The following is a 22,165-nucleotide window of genomic DNA, read 5'->3' on the forward strand; positions in this document are numbered from 1 at the left end:
TAAATCCGAACTTACCTATTTCTATGACCACCAACACCCAGGAACCTTCGGAGGGACAGACTAAATGTCACTTTTTCTATCCGAGAGTTAAGCGGCTATCGAAATGGGGACAAGCATACCCACCGGAGGGTACGGCAGTGGGTAGCCTGGTTAGTGACGTTGTATTAAACAGGCCAGGCACGCTATGCATACCTACATATAGGAGAGCAACAGGTACCGACCTCGCCACCACGACCTGATACTCATACGGTAGACAGGTACTGGCTGATTTTGAATCGAACTCCCGTTGTTATCTTTCTAGCGTGTGGAGGTCCTCGCCAGTTGAGGATGACGACGACCTAGGCCTTATGGTCTTGGCTCAGTACGTCCGCAACTATCCGTTTCCTCGTTACATACAACGTCCCTGTTACTATCACTATTCTTGATATTACTCCTGTCGTGGTCTTAGAGATGCGCTTTCTTTATGGCGGACGATCCATCTCACTGCTTCACCCCTAGAAACGCTTATACGCCACCCTTCCATCATGGCGACTGCCTATGGTGAAGGCGAACGGCCCCGGCTCACTCACGTCCATAGGTATCTCGCTCTTACCGGCACCGTAGGGAACGAAGATGATCATTCTCGAGGAAATCCTCCCTCGAACAGGCCCAGGCCCGACACCACTTTGACCTCCTTCGCACAGCTCGTCACTCTGAAATTAGGCGTACAGAGGGCGATCATCAGCCTCGTGGGCCGGCGTCTTCAGGTAAGCAGTGCTCGGGATGCAAAAGACTGATATATTGACTGGAGATCGTCAAGTATATCTTAGCAGAATCCACGCAAGACCTCGAGCTGTGGAATATTGGTGATTCTGATAGGTTATGGATGAATTCTTATGGGTTAGTTGACTACTTGATTCCTGCATGTCATGGCGAAGCTCAAACGTTTCTAGGCATACCGCTCAGAGGGATATATTATGCACGGTACTGGACCTATTCGTTACCAAGATGTCATTCGAACTACAGCTAATTGGCTTTAGCATGCGATCAATACATCTACACCCGAACAAGGATATGCTTGCTACTGTGTTCTCGATCTCATGGAACATTCAGAGTTCCGGAATCTGTCATACGTCGAGGAAGCTCCGCATTTAAGATTCTATGCCAGCACCCGTAAGAATGCCCAGCGAGCACGATTTTCTCTCTCCCCAGATGATTCATGAATTACTACGAGAATCAGGATATGGGATATCAATACTTGGATCTACTTCGGTGGTTGACCATGTTTTATACTCGCCGTTCTTAATTACCTGCTCTCTTCTGGTAATCAAGCGGATCTGAAATGTGCTGGGACCTACTCCGTGGGACAACTTTGATTGGCTCCCTCGCAGTCACTCACCAGGATGAATCCAGTAGTTGATATCCTATATTCCGATTACGGTGGTATCTAACATTCGTGGCTACTAAGACCCTGTCTTAGGAGTAAGCGCGTTTTGCAACTCATGAATCGAGCTCCATAGCCACTTCCCCCCTATTGAGGAATTTACTGACTCCTTGATTTTCTAGCCTTGGTAACACGAGAAGGGTACCGCATCGGATGCTTATCTATCCTCGATGAACACCCAAGAGGAGAAGAATTAGCACAATCCGAGATCGATTTCCTTGGCCTTATGGCTTCGAATGTGATGCAGTATCTGGATATGCAGCGGGAATCCGAAGAACAGAAACGGGTAACGACAATGTCCAAGGGCCTAGCTGCTTTTACTGAAGGGAGACAACGCATTCCTTCGGAATGGAAGTCCCTGCGTAGTGCAGATACGGGGACCACCCGGGCTCATGCAAGACAGATCGACGAGCATCAGAATTCTGAAAAGTACTTTGCGCCTTCCAAGGATCTCGCAGCACCGGAGGCTTCGTCGTCATATGACCATCACTCACCAGCTCCGCAACGACGGTCCAGAAGAGATTCTGGTGTTGGTTTGAATCGCGTGAGTCAATCGCATGCAGAAGTTCTTGCAAGGGGTTCGAATCTACTTCGAGAGTCTTTGAATGTCCATGTTACTGTCTTCTTCGACACAAGGACTGGAGCTGTGCAACCTGGTAAGTTATCAAAACCAAATCAGAACCACGAAGATTTCGTGTTAATTAATGGCAGCCTCGAAGGATGTCCCCGTATCGGAAGAGCAGGTGAAGGCCCCAGCACAACTGCAACAAAACAAAGCAATAAACATTCCAGGGGCAGATATTCTCAGCTTCTCTACTGAAAAATGCTCGACCACAAGCCAAACTTGTACGCGCTCAAACGAGTTCGGTAATTTAGGCATCAATATCGTGAGGCGAATTATAAAGAAATACCCTCAAGGGCATCTATGGTCGTTTGATTCAACGGGGAGCATGATTTCTGTCGAAGAGGCCCCATTAGCATTAGACGGGAACAGCTCCACTGAATCAGACAGTGAAACGGACGGATCCCCTCGGCAAAAGCTCTCTTCTGCGGTGGAGGGTGACGCTCTTACTGCCTGCTTTCCAGGGGTACGACAAGTTCTCTATGCCCCTATTATTGATCCGACAACCTCTCATTGCATTTGTGCATGCTTTGCTGTATCATTCCACGAAATCCCTGTGTTCACAACAGAAATCGAGGTCGCTTTCGCTCGGGCCTTTCTCAACAACGTCGCCGTGGAGTGGGACAGGGTCTCTGTAGCATTGTCAGATCGCCAGAAAGGAGATTTTCTATCGAGCATCTCCCATGTAAGTTTCCATTGACGAAAGGATTACCGTTGATCTTCTAGTGATATCGAGTGCTTACATTTTTATTACAGGAGTTCCGGTCCCCATTACATGGCATTTTAGCGTCAACAGGCAGGTTACAACTCCCTGATTTGCCCAGCATATGCTAATTTGTCAAAAGAACTTCTGTCGGAATCGGAATTAAACAGTTCACAGAGAGGACTTTGTGAAACCATCAAAAGTTGCGGACAAACCCTACTCAATACAGTGTCCAATATTCTAGACTACAGCAAGGTGAGTCTTCTGTTCTTTGTCCACAGCCCCACGTTGCGGGGATATGCTTATTTTGCATAGGTCAATAAATTGCATCACCATCTGCCTGAGACAAAGCAGAAGCAAGAAAGAGCGCGCAGCGGATTGAGGTCCAACTTGCCTAAAATAAATTCCGGGTTAGAAAATACGCCTCTAGTGGGGTTATTTTCAGATGTAGATGTTGCCAGCATCTACGAAGCCGTCGTTACCACTGTCTGCGCGGGCAACCCCCTGGATGAGAGGAATACAGGTATCCAGAAGCTACGCAGAAAATCAGACGCGGCTGGCATCTACGATCTATACCAAACCTTTGAAACTGATTCTGTCCAACACCAGCACGTCACCGTCATCCTCGATATAGCTCCGGGAGATTGGAATTTTTCGTGCCCCCCCGGGGCCGTTCAACGTGTCCTTATGAACCTACTGGGAAATAGCTTAAAATACACCCACGCTGGCCATGTCAGAATCAGTCTCGAAATAGGACCACTCGTCGAACAAGCAAACAAGAAAGAAAAGTGGCATTATCTCACCATGGTAGTTTCTGATACCGGCATTGGTATATCGGAAAGCTTCCTCCGCAACAAACTTTACTCACCTTTTAGCCAGGAATCAATACTGGCTCCTGGTACAGGTAGAAATCCCCAGTTGTTCGTTTCCTATCCAGAGTAGGCAGTTGACCGTTTGAATAGGCCTCGGATTAAGCACAGTCAAGAAGATTATGCAGAATATTGGGGGAGAAATCTCGATAGAAAGCGAAATTGACAAAGGGACAGAAGTCTCGGTGACCGTTCCACTCAAGAGGGCACAGCCAAGATCCCCCAAGGCCGGTCGACCCTCTCCGGATCCATCACCATCCTTATTACGAGCGCAATGTGCCAACAAGACGGTGTCTTTGTATGGCCCTGAACTTGGGTCTACCACTCTGCTCGGAGAATCCCTCCGATTATATATCGTCCAGTGGTTTAACATGAAAGTCACCACGGACTTCTCTCATGCGGACTTTGTCATCGTTGACGAGGATGCATTGGAGAGGCTCATCTCAAACTTCAGAGATCCTCCTCTTCCCTTGCGTATCGTGGTTCTTCGCAGTACTCCCGTCACAAATAAATTACTACCGGCACGCACCGAGGATGTCCTAAAGCCTTTTGGACCATCCAGGCTTGCAACAGGCCTGCTTAATGCGTGGGCTTATAAGCCCACTGCTACAAAGCCTCTGACGCGGAGTCTATCAGAGGGATTCATCAGTCTACCTCGGAAACCCTCTTTTTCATCCAAGACATCTGTGTCTCCCGGTATTAGCGAAGCCGCAGTTTCATACGGGGTAATCGCAAAATCTCCTGAGAAATTATCCCAACAACGCTCAGAGTCAAAGCAGGAGTCACCTAAAGGACCTAGTCCGACAGCTGCAAATCCTATCGATGATCGAGCCGACAAGGACAGACCGTCTCCTGTTTCCCAGCAATCCAAAACAGAGGCTACCAGACCAGGGCAACCACACATCCTATGTGTGGACGATAATAGCATCAACCTGAACATCTTGCAAGCATATTTGCAGAAGCTAGGCTACACTAACATTCGACGTGCTGAGAATGGCTTAGAAGCTGCCAAGATTTCGGAATCCCACGAGAATGGATTTGATCTTATCTTCATGGGTAATTATCCACCTCCCTATCCCTCTCACAACATTCAGCTCCCGCTAACCGCCTCTAGATCTCTCAATGCCGGTCTGTGATGGCTTCGAAAGCACGAGACGCATCCGGAAATTCGAAAGGCTGCGGAACAAGGCTCAGGGATCAGTGACCCCCTCGCTTCCCGCATTCATCATTGCCTTGACGGGCCAGGTTACTAATCAAGATGAGGAGCGGGCGTTTGAATGTGGCATGGACCATTTCGTCACTAAACCGATGTCATTATCTTACCTAAAGAAATTTCTTTCTGATTGGGAGACCAAGAGGAAGGGTGAGCGTTGTTGAAGCGGTCTTGAATCCTAAAATGGCGGGGCGGTGGCCCCTCCTATTAGGAATTCACGAACTGCAAGTTCACAATTAACCTATTTAGTCAAGAACCCCGCCTCGAGAGATGATTCCGATACCGATGTTGATCCTAGTCGCATCTCAGGACCTATCTAGTCGTGCAGTACGATGGTTGTTCTACACGACATATCCGGGGCTTAGTGTTCAGTTCCGAATCTGGGGTTGAATAAATCCTAGACGATCAAGACGGAGCCCCATCACCGAGTCATACATACCTAGGTATGCGGGGCACTTTTGGATAACACCTGAGAAATTACCGAGAATGTTGAAGCAGATAGGAAGTTATATGCTTCAGGAGGTGATCCGCATATTTATGATAATGGGGATATTTGAGAGGCCTCCTGATGTTAACGAGGTGCTTTGATCAGTTGCTGAATGGATGGATAAACGGTTGAACGATGCAGAATTTGTGTTTGAAATAAGATATACATTCTTTTCCTTTTTCCTATGCTGAGAATGCGGGGATATGAAATTCCTGAGATGAAAGTCATCTTTCGACTGAGGATAGCATGATCTCAAGCTGGATAGACCCTTCAACACAAGTATTAAGCGTATCATTCATTCTGATCATTCATTCATTCATTATTTATAGCTATGTCTTCAAGTCATCTCTACGTTCATAAACTGCCACTTAGGGCAAAAGTCATATCTCTCTCTCTTCTGTCTCTCCCGCTTTATCTAGTTCGAAGTCTTCAGATCTCCTCCATATTGCACCCTCCGAATCATGGAGTGGTTACAACCCGCGATATTTTGGATCCCAGCCAGGCCCATGGATTGGTCGAGATCTGCTAAGATGCCTTGCAAGACCTGCTTTGCTCCATGCTGCACACGGTGTTATTAGCACGTGGACGCGAGCACTCTTGATCATCGGACTGGACGTACCTTCCCTCCCACTGCTAAACCGTAGATTGCAGGTCGACCAATGAGGACAGCCTTGGCTCCCAGGGCTAATGCCTTGATGATATCAACCCCGGTTCGAATGCCACTATCAAAGATAACGGTCAGTTTATCCCCCACTGCTTCCACAATCTCGGGCAGCATCTCTAGAGATCCGACGGCGCCGTCTAACTGTCGACCTATAGATGTGTTAGAAGGGCCCTTAGCTGAGCTCGAAATAGAGAATACGAACCGCCGTGGTTGCTGACAATAATGCCGTCGCATCCATGTTTGACAGCTAGCTTCGCATCTTCCGGATGTTGGATTCCCTTCAGGATAATCGGTCCATCCCAGTGCTTCTTCAAGAGGGCAAGCTGATCCCAGGTATGAGCCGCACCAGAGAAGACTTCGCCAACCCATTCCTCACTCGCTTGCTGAACCTTGTCCTCAGGGGTTCCGCCGTATTTCTTCGCAAACTTCTCACGAAATACCGGGTCTGTGAAGCCTGTTCGGTTTCCCACGCCTTTTATGAAGGGGATGTAAGCGCCATCCAGATCCGCAGGTCGCCACGCCAATGCCCAGGTATCGAGCGTTACCACTAGTGCTGTATAACCGTTGGCCTTGGCTCGGTTCAGAAGGGAGATGGTGATATCGTCATCTTGTGGCCAGTAAAGTTGATACCATCTCGGGCCGTTGCCATTGGCCTTTGCAACCTCCTCGATCGAGGAGCTCGACGCCGTCGAGAGGATATACGGAACACCGATTTCGGAACAGACTTCCGCGAGACCTGTTTCTTTGTCTTCGTGGAAGATGGTTTGGACTCCTACTGGAGCCATGAGAACTGGACTCTCTGCAATCTTCGAGTCAGATTCTCGCTTCCGCTGTAGATGGTAGGTTTGGTGGCTGGATTACCATATGTCTCGCCGAACAGCTTTATTCTCAAATCTCGCTGTGTCGTGGGTCCTTGATTTATATCAGCAAACGCTCCTTCAGAAAAATACCACCAAATACAGCGGAACCCACTCAACATGCGAGGCACCATTTTCCACTGCCTGAATGCCAAACGATTGGCGTCCATAGTTGCTTTTTCTCCAGCTCCCCCCGCCACATAATTATAGGACGTTGGCGGCAGTTTGCTTTTGGCTTGCTCTTCTAGCTTATTGGGGTCTGTAGTGACGAGGGGGAACTGCTGATGGAGCAACCCATCTAAACAGAGATGGAAGTTAGCTACGGGGAATTGAGAGCTATTAGGTTGTGAAACGGGCCTCGGTATATCTTGTTCTGAAAGGCGCCATATCTGCGCTGCTCTTGGGTGCCGTGGACAGACTGGGGCTGCTGCTTGTTCATTGAGGAAGACATTTTTGACGAGAAAAAGAACTATATAGCTGGAGGAAGGTTATTTCAAATTATCATTTACAACAGAGCAGCCAAGGAGGAACAACAATAAATAAGAGAAAGCAAACATTCCGACGCCTCCGAGTGAAGATGGGGGGCAGTGCCTGAGTACCCAGTAATGTACTGTCACGTGGAGACAGGTCACATCATATCCTTGCGTTTGTGTATATAAAGTCTCTCTAGACCCTCTTCAATCGAGTCCTTTCCTCTCGCTGACGTACTTCGACAAGTACGTCATATATCAACAGTCACGTGATAATTCACCTGGACCGTGACGGAGACATGTGATTGACGGTCACATGACATTTGATGCCGGAAACACCAATGGGAATGAGAATGGGTTTGTGCATACCTACCTACTTATCCTGAGCAACCGTAAATCCTTGCCTTACAAACCAACCTCGTATATACTGATAACGACCCCGCCTCGATGCACGGCTCGGGGATAAGACCTCGGGAGAACTTCTCCCATCTTATACCCCAGAAGTGCGGGGGTGGGGGGTATCCCGCATTCTTCTGGGGAGATCCGCCCTCGTGGTCGGCTCCGTCAAGAGAGGTATAAATATGAGGCCGTTCCATCTTGTCTTTATAACCCATCAGTTCCCATCCCTATTGCACAAATCATTACTCCTGTAGTAACCTTAGCAGCCGCAACGACAATGTTGGTGTACGATATCCCCAAGACGCACAGGGCGGCTGTATATGACAAGCCAGGTACTATCTCCACTAAGATCGTGGAGGTTGAGACTCCCGAGCCAGGACCAGGAGATGTGCTTGTTCGACTGTGAGTATTGTGCGTCCCACCGGCTGCTTTTGTAGCTGCTGACGGCTTGCGATTCCAGAACACACTCTGGCGTCTGCCATTCCGATATGGGAGTCATGGAAAACTCATGGCGAGGGCGTATGTTCCAGCCGTCCACTCTTAAAGGGAGATTGTAACTTTTTCTGCAGTTCCAATGATGGTTCCGCCGACACAAGTAGGGGGGCATGAAGGGATCGGGATCATCCACAAGCTTGGCCCCGGAAGTGAGAACGGTCGAGTCAAAGTGGGTGATCGAGTTGGCATCAAGGCCAGTATACCCGACGAAGAGGCAGATGTAGCAAGAAAGCTAAGAGTCGATTAGTGGGTCGCATATGCCTGCGGAGCGTGTGCTCCTTGTCTTGAGGGGAAAGACGGTGTCTGCTTTGTGAGTGACGGAATTCTCGCTTTTTCAGTATAGCTAATAGGCCTTGCAAACGTAGAACCAAAAGATCTCGGGGTATTACTGTAAGCTGACTCGCAGTCTGATGGTGTGGAACATCTGCTGAACGACTTATAGATCCGGGAACGTTTCAAGAGTACGCCCTTGCGCCAGCGAACTATGTTACTCCAATTCCGGATGGCTTGAGCTCTCAAGATGCTGCGCCAATGCTTTGCGCAGGAGTTACAACGTGAGTGTCGAAATTACAGCCACAATAGCACTGCCCAAAAGGGGCCTGCGGGTCAAAAAAGGGGCCGCATGAATTAGCCGAAGCTGACGACATTCTTTAGATATTCTGCCTTGCGCAAATGTGATGCTAAGAGTGGACAATGGGTAGTCATTTGTATAGTCATCTGTGCCTGATATAAAAGCTGAACTGGCTGACATGTAATAGCTGGCGCTGGTGGAGGACTTGTAATCAGCCCCTCATTCTAAGCCTCTCCTCACTAATGCAGAAGACAGGGACATCTTGCCACCCAGATTGGAGCTCGAGGGATGGCCTACCGTATCATTGGTATCGATCATGGTAGCAAAGAGAATCTTGTCAAAGAATGTGGTGCCGAGGTCTTCCTCGATATTACGAAATTTGATGACAAGACACTTGCTGCAGAAGTGAAAAAAGTTACTGGCGGCCTCGGAGCCTCAGCTGTCATTGTGTGCACTGCTGCGAACCGTGCCTATGCTCAGGCACTTGACTTCCTGAGGTTTGGAGGAACACTGGTTTGCGTTGGTATGCCTGAAGGCGATTCGAAACCTATTGAAAAGGCATTCCCTGCTGTCTTGGTAGGTAGTGGCGATGCATGCCAGAGCTTTCTTTCTTTGTTCTTTCATTGGTATTTGGTACAGTGGCCCGCAAGTAGCTGAAGCTGACTTCTCCGGCAAACTTAGGTTACACAGGAATGGAATATCAAAGGTTCGGCTGTAGGGAACCAGCGAGAGGCTTTGGAGGTTCTCGATATGGCCGCTCGCGGCATCGTGAAGACCCATCTGAAAGTGAGGAAGTTGGAGGAGCTGACAGATGTCTTCCATGAGATGTCAGAAGGAAAGAGTAAGACCCCCCGGAAACCAACTTGCTCCCTATCCCGGACTGTTTCACGAGTAATAGGGCATATTTCGCTCACGGAATAAGTGTTCTGGAGTGGAGTTGCCTTGCAACGCATGAAACAGGTTCCAAAGCCCCTTTCTCTCAGCCCTGAGCAGGCAGTCACTGACTTTCCATGATCCAGTGCAAGGGAGAGTGGTACTTGACCTCCAATAGGTCCGGGCACAAGGCACGGAATGTAATGTCGAGAGGGGTTGAGGGGTTATACCCGGCAAGGGGAGTTGGGGCAGATAGGGCCGAGGGTGGCAAACAACAAATAGCAAATGAATGGTAGTTGTATTTGAGTTCTCACATCAGAAATATTGTCCGGGAGCCCGGCGGCGCAGTCGTAGAACCAATTGCGGGAGCCTAGCCAACAGCTGAAATTGATGTGATGATTCGCCGGGCCAGATCGGTGCATTTACCAACACCTCTCTGCCCATATGATGTGATACGAAAGAGGCTTCGAGGCCTTCGTGGGAACCTTGGCCCGTAAGATGAACCAACGCTGAGAAGACAGTGTCATGATGCTGTGTTTGTGTTTGCTATGGGGTTCTTGGAAATGCCGCGACGGTGGCCCCGGTCTGCGCGCGGTGGCCGGCTATCGTGTGTTGGTATGGCTCAGAGACGCAAAAGACGCAGGACAGAGAACAGTACTACCGCACTATGCCTGTGAGAGCAGCAAGATAGATACAACGTCGCCGGGCGTGGGACCACAAAGCAATAGTTGTGTTGGGTTGGGGATGGGATGGGCCACTCGGCGCGGTGCATATGCGCGGGCGGTGATAGTGATTGATCTCCCTAGCTCTCGGCCCTCACGCTGGGACTGGACTCCTGGAGAGATGGGGAAAAAAGGTACGTATCGCATCATACGATTTACGCGCGCATCTTTGACAAGTGCCGCCGCCCGCAGATCGTGCCAACTTCCCAACAGTGTTGTCTTCCATCCGGGGCCGGGTCTGTCGTGACCAGAGCCCGTTCTATAGAAGTGGGAACAGAGAAGGGGTGGTCGACTATCGTCATGGATTCTTTGAAGGGGCGAAGGGAGGGAGAAGGGGGAGAAGCGCAAGGAGAAGCGCAAGGAGAAGGGAATGAATGAATGAATGGCACAGCCGCACAGCCAGGCACCGCACAGCAAAGAAACCCCTTCTCCAAAGCCACCCCTCCCCTCTCCCTGAGACCGGCCATGATTGATTGCTTTACGGGGCGTCCCAGGTAGCCAGGGCCATCATCCATCAGGATTCAGGACCATCACCTCTGGGCCCGTAGAGCCCAGCCTAAATGATCCCCCCGTCAACCGTCACCGCGGCTGGCCACCAATAAGACCTCTCCAACGCTTATTCGCCCCGACTGCCTGGGCCATAAGTCAGTATATCTCACAGGCCCCCTCCTCCAGCTTGGTCTCCTTGTGCTGCCCAGCCGGCCCTCTGGGAGACCTTGCGCGACCTCATCAACGGCCTTTGCTTCTAAGCGCTGTTGGAATTAGGAAAGGCTGAGTACCATTGATTGCTACACCGCACAGCTTTGGAATACTGACATTGAAGGAAATATTCCTCGGGACAGAGGAATGAATCTATCACCACCTTTACTGTATATAAGTCACACCCTTCCCGCAAATGGCTTCCTCGATTCCAGTCCGGCATCTCTCACCCCCTCATGTCGGCTCCGATATCCGGCTTCAGCAAACTCTCAATCTCTCATATTCTAATGGAGTCGTCTCGAGACCAGGAGCGTGGAGAACCTTCCGGGACAGGGAAAGAGCCTGCACCTCCCGATGATGATGGCAGCTCCCTGATTGAACACATCTTTGCTCTTGATCACTGCCGCCCGCATGTTATGCAGCAGGAGGGAGAGCGAACACCCTCAAGCCCCAGATATGCTTTCCAGATCGCCGAGGCCCAGGTAAAGAGATATGGCGTTCGGATTAGTGCGGCCAGCCCCACGGAGACAACCTGCTCCTGCGACGAGACTGGACCCTGCCGGCATGGGCGCTGGCTTCTGGAGCAGCTGACTCGGACCGACATGTCAGTGACCGAAGGAGACAGCCCCGATCTCTTTCAATATATCACTAAAAGAGGACTGGAAAATGTGTGCGAGGATCTGTTTTGGGAGTTTCGAGATGGGTTGCCTGAATCTGACTCGGAGGATTCAGAGGAATCGGAGGAATCAAAGTGGGAGCTCAAGAAGAAGCTTTCCCCATCTCAACTTGGCCGACAGACCAGGAGATTACTCAGAGAGAGGAGGAATACCGTTCGCGATATCATGGCTACATTATCTTTGGAGCGTACGGAAGATTACCGGAAGGATATATTCGAATCCCCGGATGATATCACTATCGCAGATATAGCAATGCCCGGTGACCTTGGGGGAACCTTTTCGAAGTGGTTCCTTTATGACGATGATGCCTTCTTCCGGTTCAAGCCAATCGTGTCTCACAACAAACGTGCTTCGGCATACTTCAGAAGCATGGACTTGAAGGCACATGCAACATGTGAGCTCATGGATAGGTACGCTCAGATGGGACCCGCCCCTGGAGAGATACATCACGATGTAATCTGGTGCGCCCAAACTCTTGCCGACCTTGTTAATTCAATCGGCCAAAACATTATCGGGCGGCAACCGTTAAGCCAATCAGCAAGAGAAGAAGCGAGCAGAGCTCTCGTTTCCATCCTTCGAGAAGTTGTCAATCGCAATAAGGACGTTTACCAGGATGACAGGCTACCAAGACGCCGACCACATGGCGAACCACAGACCAATCGCAATCTATATCAACGACTAATTGGTTCTACCTCCCCAGCAAATCCTGCTGGACCAATGTTCGTTATCAAAGAACTTCAGGGCCTCTTTGAAGCACAACCCTTTGTGGAAGATCTGGAAGAAATTCTATCCAAATTGAGGACAATTGGTTGGGGCCCGGCGCCACAAGCCTACCGCGAGAAGTTGGGTACAATCATTGCCCAGCTTAAAGGAGAGTCCGGATCGGCTTCACCGTCAGCCGAGAAAAGGCCTGCCAGTTCGGTGAACAGAAGGACTAAACGAGTGAAGGGTTCCCGAAGGGGTTCGGAGGATTAAATTTGGCCCTGAATTTCACGAACTCCTTTGATTTTCATTTGTTTTCTCCTTTGTGCTATCTTGTCACTCCTTTGATAATTTCTTCTTCTCTATCTATATTACCTGGGGCCTATTCTCAGTTCTGTTTGTTCAGGACTTTTTTATCTCATTTGGAAGTCAAGTCTTGTCACCACATGGACGTGGCCCCTCTTGGCCTGTAATTATCTTCTCTTTACCACATTATAGACTCCATTCCTTAATGAGTTCTATCTCTATTCTTCTGATTATGTAGCATACTTTCCGGTGAACTGATTCAGCACTATTATATATCTACGCACGAACATGTCAAACCTAAGCTGCTCAAGCCATGTATACTCTCCAGGCTACATCACTCTCAGCCACCCTCTCCAACCATCATAACGGCATAATCTGTAAAGTCCGTCTGTGCCCATCATGACCATCATGACCATCGTTTATGTCAGCTGTACTAGTACTAGCCTTAGCCTTGTTATCTGTACTAGTACTGTCCTTAATACTAGACTCCCAAGGATTTTCACGTCACGAAAATTCAATTCAGCAAAGGGAACGATAGTATTCGGTGGCTGAGGTATCTGCACCATGGTTCCATGCCTACCTACTTGAAATGAAGTATCCGTTCTGACTGCCAAACTGTTTGCCCGCTTCCAGCGTAAGCGGCGGGGATGCCGGAAGCCACGAGGGGTTCTATATATACACCCTAGGAAGGCGTGTAAATAAACATATACGGGTAGTGTCGCTAGGGTAAACAACATAGGTACCTATCGTCATCTGGGGTGCTCCCTCCTCTCAACAACCTTCACAACCTAATTTGCAGCTGGTTCTCCAGGGCTGTAAGAGGATTCTGGCTTATTTCTTTCATTTACTACCTGGGAACATGGGGGTCTTGATGGAGAGTCCGGTGGGAGAGAATTGGAAACATGTGAACTCAAGAATACCTCAAGTTGAGGGTTCACGATCTCCTATTAGTTCTCAGGGGCGTCTATTGTTGAGAAATGCCGTGATCATTGTATTTACCTGTATGTTATTATTGGGTTCATACTCAGTACTTGCCAGTCCTACCGTCTCGTCTGTTCTTCCAGACAAGGCAACCCTTCCTGACCGGCGCCGATCCACCGATTGCTCTTCTCCATCTTCCAGCGTACCTCAGTATTTTCAGACAAGTCCTGAACTATGGGCTGGACCTACGGCTACTGGGCGGGCACCATTTCTGGCTCAAACCAACCCGGTATCTTTTGCTCCAACCGTCACTTTCGTGCCCAACAACCCCCTCGAAACGGCTGGGCCGATCATAGGCCAAGCCCAGAACGAGAGCATCTTTCAGCTGATGGGAAATCTCTCCCCTTACTTTTCAAATCCGATTGGGTTCGGGGTCGCTGAATATCCCCTTCCTCCTGGGGCAAATATCTCCCAAGTCCAAGTAGGTTTCAGGGATATGTTTAGTGGTTCAAGTTTCACTGATTACTACCAGATGCTTTCACGCCATGGGTCAAGGTATCCCACTGGAGGAAGCAATGTGCAGACTTTTGGCAAGCGAATTGCTAATGCGACGGGGAATTTCAAGGCGACTGGTCCTCTATCCTTCTTGAACACTTGGAAATATGAGCTAGGTGAAGAGATTCTTGTTCCTCGTGGGCGACAGGAGCTTTTCAACAGTGGGATTCTACATTACTACCAATATGCGCAATTGTACAATCCCAACAGTAAGATAATTGCACGAACCACAACCCAGGACCGGATGTTGAAGGTCGGTTATTAACACGTCGTTCTTTTCTCCCACGCATCATAGTTAACCTTCAAACAGAGCGCGGAATACTTCCTGGCAGGTTTCTTCGGTCTGGAATGGACAACTAATGCTACAATTGAGGTGATCATCGAAGAAAGCGGATTCAACAATTCGTTAGCAGGTTATGATAACTGCCAAAATGCCAATAACAACCGGAGTGCGGGAGGTCTAAATGCAATGACGGAATGGGCAAGCATATACTTGCAGAATGCCACAGGTCGCTTCCAGTCCAGGATTGATGGCTTCGATTGGACCATCAATGACACCTTTGCTGCCCAAGTAATGTGTCCTTACGAGACAGTAGGCGTCCTTTCCCGCATTTCGATGGCCCTACTGACCCAAGAGCAAGGTCGCCTACGGCTACAGTGCCTTCTGCAACCTTTTCACCTATGAAGAATGGGTTGACTTCGAGTACGCCTGGGACCTCTTTTTCGCTGGCGGCTCGGCCTTCCAATCGCCCACCGGCCGCGCAGTCGGCATAGGCTATGTGCAAGAGGTCATCGCGCGCCTCGAGAACCATACTCTGGGCTACTCTGGGTCACAGATCAACACCACGCTGGACAACAACACCGTCACGTTTCCCCTCAATCAAAGTCTTTACTTTGACTTCAGCCACGATACTAATATCATGTCTGTACTGACCGCTTTCGGATTCACGCAATTCGCCCAGTTTCTTCCCAGCACGAAATATCCCGGGCCTCATAACCTCACTGTATCACACCTCGAGCCATTCGGCGCTAGGCTGGATATCGAAGTTATCAAGACCCCACAACCTCTAGGCGCGGACCGCACGTATACCGTAGGGAGCGAAACGACATATGTGCACTTCATCCTCAACCAGCGAACTCTGCCACTGGGCTTCAGCTTTCCGCAATGCGGGAGGGATAGGTTGGATGGGTGGTGCGAGCTCCAGACGTTCTTGGAGGTGCAGAGGAACTCGACGGCGCAGGCGAATTATGATTATGCTTGTAATGGGGATTACCCTGCCGTCCCATATGGCGAGGTATGGAACGGGGCGCCGAATTCGTAGGGTATGGTGAGGATTCTAAGTCTTTGAGAGTAATGGGTTGATCCTTATCACGTACAAACGAGCATCAATAGAAGCTTACCTACCTAGCATCTCCTTGAGGACTTGACGTGAGTTGATGTAAATCTTGGCGCCTGTCAGATGGAACCTGAGAAGCATTCGAAGGAATCTTTCCTCCCTAATAAAAATCATCATTTTAGAACATCTTATCATATTCAAGCTCCTATTCTTACTCTTGATCGACGGCGGATTCCTACACTGATGAGAGCAGGATGTAGACATATCACGTGATGATGCCTTTGCCTGGCAGGCATGAATCGATGCGGAAAGGAAGAATCTCGGATTATTTATAGGGGATCAGGTTCACGGTACGAATCAATCAGACCAACGAGAGAGAATTCCATGAGGATCTCAGGAAGAGTAGAAGTTGTTCAATCCCACGATCGCAGGATTCGAGGATTTTGGGCGGACGCCCACGCGACTCGCACGCACGCACAGCCTCACCAGAACATGTACCTCTGTATGTTGGAATACAAATATGCAACGGCATCGATGCATGCGCAGCTACTCTAATACGACACGAGCTCTTCATCGTCGTACTTTGCAAAAAAAAAAAGAAAGCGCTAAATAAATAAATACCATGACAGTGAGGGGAAACGTGCCACAGTACTATCTCGTACCTATCCAACACCCAGCCAACGTCGAGGATCGCAAGCGACAGATCAAGACGCGCCTCGCACGGCTCGAGAACGGACAGAAGAAGCTGAAGGCTGATCAGCGGTGGCCGACAAGGAAATCGTTGAGTCTGCATCTGTATCAGCAACTCACCGCTGTGCCGGAGATCGTCGTTCATCCGCCCACTCCCTGTCCGCAGCAGCGGGATGTTGAGACTGACGATAACGCTGCGGAGGCGGTATGGAGTTATTCACATTCGCATTCCCGCTCGACCGCGGTGCGGCCCGCTCCTGCACTGCTCGCTGAGCTACTCGCACCATCTGCCTCCCCCCGCGCAGCGTTCCCCATCGCCGTGACGCAGCAGCAGCAGCAGCAGCGCGGGGCGCGCGCGGATCCCGAGCCTGCTGGCACCTCCTCCACCTCCTCGTCGTCGTCATCGTCATTCATCTACTTCCCCTTCCTGCCGCTAGAGCTGCGGCTCCAGATCTGGGAGCTCGCGCTGCAGCGCCCGCGCTTCATCGAGGCTCAGTTCGCATCGCAGTTCTACGCCCCGACGTTCGTGGGCCCGTGTACGCGCGGCTCGCCGCTGCTGGCCGTGTGTAGGGAGAGCCGCGAGTGCGCGCTCTGCGAGGATTTTGCCTTCTTGACACCGACCCAGCGCGACTTTGGGAAGAAGTATCCCTCCCCCCTATTCTGCATTTCAGGAGAGCGCGAGCTGACGATCGCAGGTGGAGCCGTACGCCATTCGTGCCTAAGCCAGTGGTGGCGGAGAAGCCGCTGCCCTTCATCCCAGAGCGAGATACGATCTTCTTCCGCTCGTTGGACAGGCCGCAGGGAGGCTTGCAGTCGCTGGCGTGCAGCGTGGCCGGCTTTGAGAATATTCAGCACTTGGCACTTCCGTTGCCGTCAAACGGCTTGTCGCTCCGGAATGAGTGGCGGATGTGTCTCGGCTTGTTTCGGGATTTGAAGACCCTGACATTCTTGGTCGGCTCAAAGGAGCAGAGCTGGGTGGAGGATGGGGAGATCGAATTGCGGGATGTGGAGGAGTGGTTCGCGGATGGAAGGGACCGCATGGTGAAGGTTGATAAATGGCTGCTGGATGTCAGCGAGGTGGGTCCGTTCTTGAGTGGGGTAAATTTTGAGGAGAGAATGAGGGGTTCGTGGGATGACGAGTGGGAAGGGATCAACGTTAGAGTAGCGGCTTGGAAAAAAAGGCAATGGAATTGATAGATACCACGAGCAAGTTTGAATGACCAATAAGAGAAATGTTATTTTGGAATCTCATTCAGCAGTCTTACTGAAACTGAATGAAACGCGAAAGACTTGGGCACATAAAGGACTCTAGTAAAGGATCTCGCGGAGCAGCAGGAATCAGAATATCAAGATGAAGTAGTGAGCCCCTGATGAATACAAACTGTATTGAGCGCTCTCGTCATTATGTGCCTTCCATCCACTCGTCATATTCATTTCCGCCGTTTTTGAAGACGTCTAGCGTACAAACGAAAGAAGACCAACTATGAAATTCATATTGGCTTTTTAGCCCCCACCTTCAACGAAGCCACTGCACAAAAAATAATGGATGATGCACAGAAGAAAATCGTATGAAAGACCGTGCCACATAGGGAAGCTGAAGGACGAAGCCAGTCGAGCTAATCAGCTATATGGGGGGAGGCATAATCAACGTGAATTCGTTCTATCTATCGTTCCAGCTCTAGATCTAGTGCATACTCACAGCTTGTTGGGCGTGGTCGAGGTCGTAGGCCACTGGTAGCCGGCTGCGTCGCTGAATTTGTAACCGTAGGATGAAGTGAAGTCGTCAAGAACGGCAGGGCCTCGGGAACCTAGAAATCGCCCGTTAACATCTCAATCCAGAATTGATCGATCACGATCAAGTATATGGTCAGCTTACCATATGGGTATTCCATGGGAATGATTTCCTTGTTGTTGTCCAGGTAGTGGAGAAGGGGCGTGAAAATCCTCCAACTGGCATCCAACTCATCGTCACGAACGAAGTTGGAGTGGTCACCCTTCAGGGCATCGAGGATGAGAGACTCGTAGGCCTCTGGGATCTTGAGATCGGAGAATCGTCGTCGGTAGGTTAAGTCGAGCTCGGTGACAACGGTTTGCATGCTCAAACCAGGAAGCTTCGAGTTCATCTTGATGTAGACACTTTCGTTTGGCTGAATTCGCATGACAAGCTCATTCCGGGGGATGTCCTTGAAGATGCCGGAAGTGACATCCTTGAACTGGATCCGGATCTCGGTCTTCTGCTCATTGAGAGCCTTGCCTGCCTTCAAAATGAATGGTACGCCATCCCATCGCTCGTTCTTGATGAATGCCACCATGGCACAGAATGTTGGACACCTCGAATCCTTTGGCACCGTATCATCCTCCTTGTAAGCGGGCTTGTTTCCATCTAATGACTTGCCATATTGACCGATGATGACGTTCTTTGGCTCGATGGCTGGGATAGCTCGAAGGACTCTGACTTTCTCGTCTCGGACATCCTCCGCAGAGAAAGAAATAGGTCGCTCCATCGCCAGAAGCGTCAAGACCTGCAGCAGATGGTTCTGCATAACATCTCGAATGATACCAAACTCATCAAAGTATCCACCACGGCCCTCTGTTCCAAACGGCTCTTTGAAAGTGATCTGTACGTTGTCGATGTGGTTGCGGTTCCACGTCGCGCCGAAGAATTCGTTGCCGAACCGCAGAATCAGAATGTTCTTCACCATCTCCTTCCCCAAGTAATGATCGATTCTAAAAATCTCCTCTTCATGCCAGTTGGGCTCCAATGCCTTCTGCAACTCTCGGGAACTCGCCAGATCCTTTCCGAACGGCTTCTCGACCTGTGCAAGAGCAGTTAGTATGGTATCAACGCGGATCAGGAAGCAAATGACCATACAATAATTCTTGCAATGCCCTTTGTGGGATAGCAGTTCTTCTTCAGATGTTGGGACACTGTAGTGAAGACGCTGGGTGGCAACGCCATGTAGAAGATACGGTTGGCTTCTTTCCGTCCCTTCTCAAGTTCCTCGAGGTGTTTCCGCAGCTCGACAAAAGACTCGTCCTTATCGTACTGCCCCGAAATATATGTGCAGAGCTCACAGAACTCCTGCAATTGCTGCTCCATGTCCTTTGTTGGTGTCTTTATGTGAGACTTGACCCGCTTGAGGAATTCCTCGTGGTCCATTTTTGTTCTGGCATATCCGATAATTTTAATGTCCTTTGGCAGGAACTGGTTGCGAAACTATCGGGGCGTCTATCAGCTATTGTTCTCAGTATGACACATTCTCGGGCACGACTTACAAGGCCAAAAAGGGCGGGGAACTACAGTAAAAGCGATTGTTAGTGAAAGGCGCAAGAGCAGGTGGGGGGGCAGAGTATTCTCACAGTCTTCTTCTTTGCCAGATCACCAGATGCTCCCAGAACGATAATCACGGTGTTGTTCTTCAGCTCAATGGACCTAGCGGGGTAAGACATGATCAGTTTACCCGACTCCAACAAAGAATGCAAGGCAGTGTCAGATCGAAACAAGCTCTAGAGAGGTCGTCTAGGTGTGCCACAGCTCGTAGATATTTTTCCAGTGCTTTGCGAGGCGTGCGTGGTTGCTGCGAGCGCTGCTCTGGAAGGCGCAGGCGCCCGCAGGTGACGTCGATGCGAAGCAGAAAGGAAAACAAAACCCAAGACAAACTTACCCAGCGTTCGGAGGCACCTCCGGCTTGATGACCGTGTCAGTCATGTTGAAAGACGGATAGGTGTATGCGGGGGAGAAGAAAATAGATGGGGAGGGAGGAATTGAAGTCTGAGGGCAGGAAGAGTCAGACAGACGGAGACGATCTGATAGTCGTTAGGTGCGAGCGAGGGGGGGAAGAGCTAGCTAGCCGGTGGACTGGGGAAGAAAACGTTGAGCGCGACTTCGTACAGCTTATTGCGTCTCTCGGTCGGACTTTGAAGGCAAGCTGGTCCTGTCGAGAGGAGGCGGGTGGGGTTTTTTTCTTTCCGGCACTACTTTACACCACTTTGCTTGACCACAGGACGAGTCCGGTGCGATGCTTGGAGATGGAGGGGAGGGAGGCGACGGCTGATAGCTCGAGAGAGGACTTCTTTCTTTCGCAAACGTCAATGGGAACTCTTGCGGGGGGATCTATTTTCAAGACGTCACTTTCACCCCATGCCCAGGACAATGGATGGAATGGAATGGTACAAAGAACTCCGTCAACGCCTTTATCTACGATCCGATCTATAATAATAAATAATAAATAACCAGACACGGCCTGTTGTTGCCCCTGCCTCCAGCATTCCTTTGTAATGTCACATAGACCTACCTTACCTGATTACAGCAGTAGTGGGCGACACCGCGACAGGCTGATGAGAGGATAAACGGGATTATTATTATAAAGCATCTGGCGTTGTAGCGGTGTTAACGCCGCATTATTAACATGGAGGTACTGCACAGTAACTCCGCGCGCTCTGCTTGGGACCGCAGACATTGGGCCCTTGGGGGCGGTGGAAAGAGAAAGAGAGACTGATACAATCAATCATTGTCTAAGCAAGAGCCATGTTGACGACACGTTTTCCTTTCTCTCTTCTCTCTTCTCCTAGGCTTGTCGGTCTGTCGGTCTGTCGGTCTGGCCTCGGCGGACTCGAAGAAGACTACTGGCTGTTTTGCCCTGCGACAGGACGTCCGACAGACGATGTCCGTAGGTGACTCTGGTACCTTGGGAGACGGGAGGTGACTTTTGCTTATGACTAATCATTGACAAATGCAAACCTGTTCCCGTTCTTTAGTACCTGTCTTATGAGGCATGAAGGTAAGGCAGAGATATGTGGTACCTGAGGCAGAGCCTGACATAGAATAGTCTCTAGCCTCTAGGTACCTTGGGTGCCTAAGGCTGATATATAAGGCTCACACGCGATGCCGCTGCTTCGTTTAGACCGAATCACATGATCGCTCGCCCACCATGCGCACCCACAAACCCTAGATTTTGGAAATTCCATAAGCGACAAATCTCGACTCGAATCAACGTCCAACCCAACCGCCCAGCGACAACCTCGACAACCACCTCACCAACGGAGTCTTTTCACTAGGACGCGTCGTTGATACCCTCTCCTCCCATCTCTCGACTCTACCCATAGTCAGAGGGATTATCATCAACATGCCTTCAGAAGCTGGTCACCGCCGTAAGTTCACCATCATCCGGTTAGATCAAATGGCATTGTGTGGAAGCAGAGCGCCGACTTCACCGCGAGCAAGGGCGCCGGGCTCCTTCCTGAAGATTGCTGTCTCTGCTTCCAATGCTTCTTTCTTTCTACTATTAATCCAGATCAAACAAATGCTGACTCCAAATCATAGTTTACGTGAAGTGAGTTACACCAATTCTCGACCGCCGCGATTTTGTTCTTTTTTTCTTGTGGCAGACGGCAACCGCTCGAGCAACACAGATGGACGAACTATCGATGGGAGGACATTGGCGGATTTTACAGGCCGGAATCGAAGGAACCATTGCTGATGTACATTCTCAATAGGGGTCGCCACCTGAGCTACCAACGCGGCAAGCGCAACACAACCCCCGGCACGAGCTTGATCAAGATCGAGGGTGTGGATGACACCAAGGCAGCAAAGTACGTTAGATTGCCAAAGCGCGCCTTGGAGAAGTGCTGACGGATTTCTACCAGCTTCTACTTGGGAAAGAAGGTTGCTTTCGTTTACCGAGCAAACAAGGAGGTTAGAGGATCAAAGATCAAGATCATCTGGGGCAAGGTTACGAGACCACACGGTATGCTACTCAGAAAGCGAATGTCAGGAACCTGCCACTAACAATTTGAAGGCAACTCTGGTGTAGTACGAGCACAATTCAGACGCAATCTTCCTCCTAAGTCCTTTGGCGCATCGGTTCGAGTTATGCTGTACCCATCTTCGATATAGGAGGGATGATGGTT

The 22,165-nt window shown here is 50.0% G+C and overlaps 9 protein-coding genes across 9 annotated transcripts; 7 read left to right on the forward strand and 2 right to left on the reverse strand.

Moving 5' to 3' along the window:
• The first annotated feature begins 382 nt into the window (after nucleotides 1–382).
• On the forward strand, nucleotides 383–5,170 carry M430DRAFT_213079 (hypothetical protein). Its single transcript, XM_024864492.1, has 11 exons — nucleotides 383–746; nucleotides 800–879; nucleotides 933–963; nucleotides 1,020–1,152; nucleotides 1,546–2,079; nucleotides 2,135–2,730; nucleotides 2,802–2,841; nucleotides 2,891–3,003; nucleotides 3,064–3,652; nucleotides 3,711–4,673; nucleotides 4,732–5,170. The coding sequence occupies exons 1-11, from the start codon at nucleotides 525–527 to the stop codon at nucleotides 4,992–4,994; spliced, it is 3,564 nt and encodes a 1,187-aa protein (XP_024723140.1). The 5' UTR covers nucleotides 383–524; the 3' UTR covers nucleotides 4,995–5,170.
• A 443-nt stretch (nucleotides 5,171–5,613) lies between these two features.
• M430DRAFT_135657 (hypothetical protein) lies at nucleotides 5,614–7,424 on the reverse strand. The gene is made up of 6 exons (XM_024862415.1): nucleotides 7,196–7,424; nucleotides 6,954–7,136; nucleotides 6,843–6,893; nucleotides 6,184–6,780; nucleotides 5,937–6,130; nucleotides 5,614–5,876 (listed from the first exon to the last, which is right to left on the reverse strand). The coding sequence occupies exons 1-6, from the start codon at nucleotides 7,287–7,289 to the stop codon at nucleotides 5,733–5,735; spliced, it is 1,263 nt and encodes a 420-aa protein (XP_024723141.1). The 5' UTR covers nucleotides 7,290–7,424; the 3' UTR covers nucleotides 5,614–5,732.
• A 358-nt stretch (nucleotides 7,425–7,782) lies between these two features.
• Nucleotides 7,783–9,824, forward strand: M430DRAFT_64761 (hypothetical protein; the record flags this gene model as incomplete). The annotated part of the gene is made up of 11 exons (XM_024869129.1): nucleotides 7,783–8,109; nucleotides 8,168–8,226; nucleotides 8,277–8,395; nucleotides 8,450–8,512; nucleotides 8,568–8,592; nucleotides 8,645–8,756; nucleotides 8,857–8,909; nucleotides 8,961–8,980; nucleotides 9,029–9,349; nucleotides 9,455–9,614; nucleotides 9,793–9,824. Exons 1-11 carry the CDS (start codon nucleotides 7,985–7,987, stop codon nucleotides 9,822–9,824), a joined length of 1,089 nt encoding a protein of 362 aa, XP_024723142.1. The 5' UTR covers nucleotides 7,783–7,984.
• A 255-nt stretch (nucleotides 9,825–10,079) lies between these two features.
• M430DRAFT_213141 (hypothetical protein) lies at nucleotides 10,080–11,023 on the forward strand. The gene is made up of 2 exons (XM_024864494.1): nucleotides 10,080–10,502; nucleotides 10,561–11,023. Exons 1-2 carry the CDS (start codon nucleotides 10,172–10,174, stop codon nucleotides 10,740–10,742), a joined length of 513 nt encoding a protein of 170 aa, XP_024723143.1. The 5' UTR covers nucleotides 10,080–10,171; the 3' UTR covers nucleotides 10,743–11,023.
• Nucleotides 10,944–13,040, forward strand: M430DRAFT_33684 (hypothetical protein). Its single transcript, XM_024866415.1, has one exon. The coding sequence runs from the start codon at nucleotides 11,304–11,306 to the stop codon at nucleotides 12,717–12,719; it is 1,416 nt and encodes a 471-aa protein (XP_024723144.1). The 5' UTR covers nucleotides 10,944–11,303; the 3' UTR covers nucleotides 12,720–13,040.
• Nucleotides 13,041–13,755: 715 nt separating this feature from the next.
• On the forward strand, nucleotides 13,756–15,550 carry M430DRAFT_96668 (hypothetical protein; the record flags this gene model as incomplete). The annotated part of the gene is made up of 4 exons (XM_024869977.1): nucleotides 13,756–14,154; nucleotides 14,206–14,481; nucleotides 14,539–14,820; nucleotides 14,870–15,550. The coding sequence occupies 4 exons, from the start codon at nucleotides 13,756–13,758 to the stop codon at nucleotides 15,548–15,550; spliced, it is 1,638 nt and encodes a 545-aa protein (XP_024723145.1).
• A 542-nt stretch (nucleotides 15,551–16,092) lies between these two features.
• On the forward strand, nucleotides 16,093–17,481 carry M430DRAFT_33687 (hypothetical protein). The gene has a single exon (XM_024866416.1). The coding sequence runs from the start codon at nucleotides 16,188–16,190 to the stop codon at nucleotides 17,187–17,189; it is 1,002 nt and encodes a 333-aa protein (XP_024723146.1). The 5' UTR covers nucleotides 16,093–16,187; the 3' UTR covers nucleotides 17,190–17,481.
• Nucleotides 17,482–17,518: 37 nt separating this feature from the next.
• On the reverse strand, nucleotides 17,519–19,906 carry M430DRAFT_213172 (hypothetical protein). The gene is made up of 5 exons (XM_024864495.1): nucleotides 19,616–19,906; nucleotides 19,532–19,552; nucleotides 19,128–19,472; nucleotides 18,132–19,071; nucleotides 17,519–18,063 (listed from the first exon to the last, which is right to left on the reverse strand). Exons 1-5 carry the CDS (start codon nucleotides 19,703–19,705, stop codon nucleotides 17,951–17,953), a joined length of 1,509 nt encoding a protein of 502 aa, XP_024723147.1. The 5' UTR covers nucleotides 19,706–19,906; the 3' UTR covers nucleotides 17,519–17,950.
• Nucleotides 19,907–21,734: 1,828 nt separating this feature from the next.
• On the forward strand, nucleotides 21,735–22,151 carry M430DRAFT_96748 (hypothetical protein; the record flags this gene model as incomplete). Its single annotated transcript, XM_024869985.1, has 3 exons — nucleotides 21,735–21,847; nucleotides 21,902–22,002; nucleotides 22,054–22,151. 3 exons carry the CDS (start codon nucleotides 21,735–21,737, stop codon nucleotides 22,149–22,151), a joined length of 312 nt encoding a protein of 103 aa, XP_024723148.1.
• Between the last annotated feature and the right edge of the window lie 14 nt (nucleotides 22,152–22,165).

Source organism: Amorphotheca resinae (genome assembly GCF_003019875.1).
Source record: "Amorphotheca resinae ATCC 22711 unplaced genomic scaffold M430scaffold_3, whole genome shotgun sequence".
NCBI classification, from domain to species: domain Eukaryota; kingdom Fungi; phylum Ascomycota; class Leotiomycetes; order Helotiales; family Amorphothecaceae; genus Amorphotheca; species Amorphotheca resinae.

Excerpts from the sequence above, each read along its gene's own strand:
- M430DRAFT_33687 (XM_024866416.1), top strand. The coding sequence starts at position 16,188 with ATGACAGTGAGGGGAAACGTGCCACAGTACTATCTCGTACCTATCCAA.
- M430DRAFT_213141 (XM_024864494.1), top strand. The coding sequence starts at position 10,172 with ATGATGCTGTGTTTGTGTTTGCTATGGGGTTCTTGGAAATGCCGCGAC. Across the intron at positions 10,503-10,560 it reads TGGAGAGATGGGGAAAAAAG|ATCGTGCCAACTTCCCAACA; the intron begins GTACGTATCGCA and ends CGCCGCCCGCAG.
- M430DRAFT_33684 (XM_024866415.1), top strand. The coding sequence starts at position 11,304 with ATGTCGGCTCCGATATCCGGCTTCAGCAAACTCTCAATCTCTCATATT.
- M430DRAFT_135657 (XM_024862415.1), bottom strand. The coding sequence starts at position 7,289 with ATGTCTTCCTCAATGAACAAGCAGCAGCCCCAGTCTGTCCACGGCACC. Across the intron at positions 7,137-7,195 it reads TCAGAACAAGATATACCGAG|ATGGGTTGCTCCATCAGCAG; the intron begins GCCCGTTTCACA and ends ATCTCTGTTTAG. Across the intron at positions 6,781-6,842 it reads GCTGTTCGGCGAGACATATG|AGAGTCCAGTTCTCATGGCT; the intron begins GTAATCCAGCCA and ends CGAAGATTGCAG.
- M430DRAFT_213079 (XM_024864492.1), top strand. The coding sequence starts at position 525 with ATGGCGACTGCCTATGGTGAAGGCGAACGGCCCCGGCTCACTCACGTC. Across the intron at positions 2,842-2,890 it reads TGGCATTTTAGCGTCAACAG|AACTTCTGTCGGAATCGGAA; the intron begins GCAGGTTACAAC and ends ATTTGTCAAAAG. Across the intron at positions 3,004-3,063 it reads ATATTCTAGACTACAGCAAG|GTCAATAAATTGCATCACCA; the intron begins GTGAGTCTTCTG and ends TATTTTGCATAG.
- M430DRAFT_213172 (XM_024864495.1), bottom strand. The coding sequence starts at position 19,705 with ATGTCTTACCCCGCTAGGTCCATTGAGCTGAAGAACAACACCGTGATT. Across the intron at positions 19,553-19,615 it reads ATCTGGCAAAGAAGAAGACT|TTCCCCGCCCTTTTTGGCCT; the intron begins GTGAGAATACTC and ends CTTTTACTGTAG. Across the intron at positions 18,064-18,131 it reads TCCCATGGAATACCCATATG|GTTCCCGAGGCCCTGCCGTT; the intron begins GTAAGCTGACCA and ends GGCGATTTCTAG.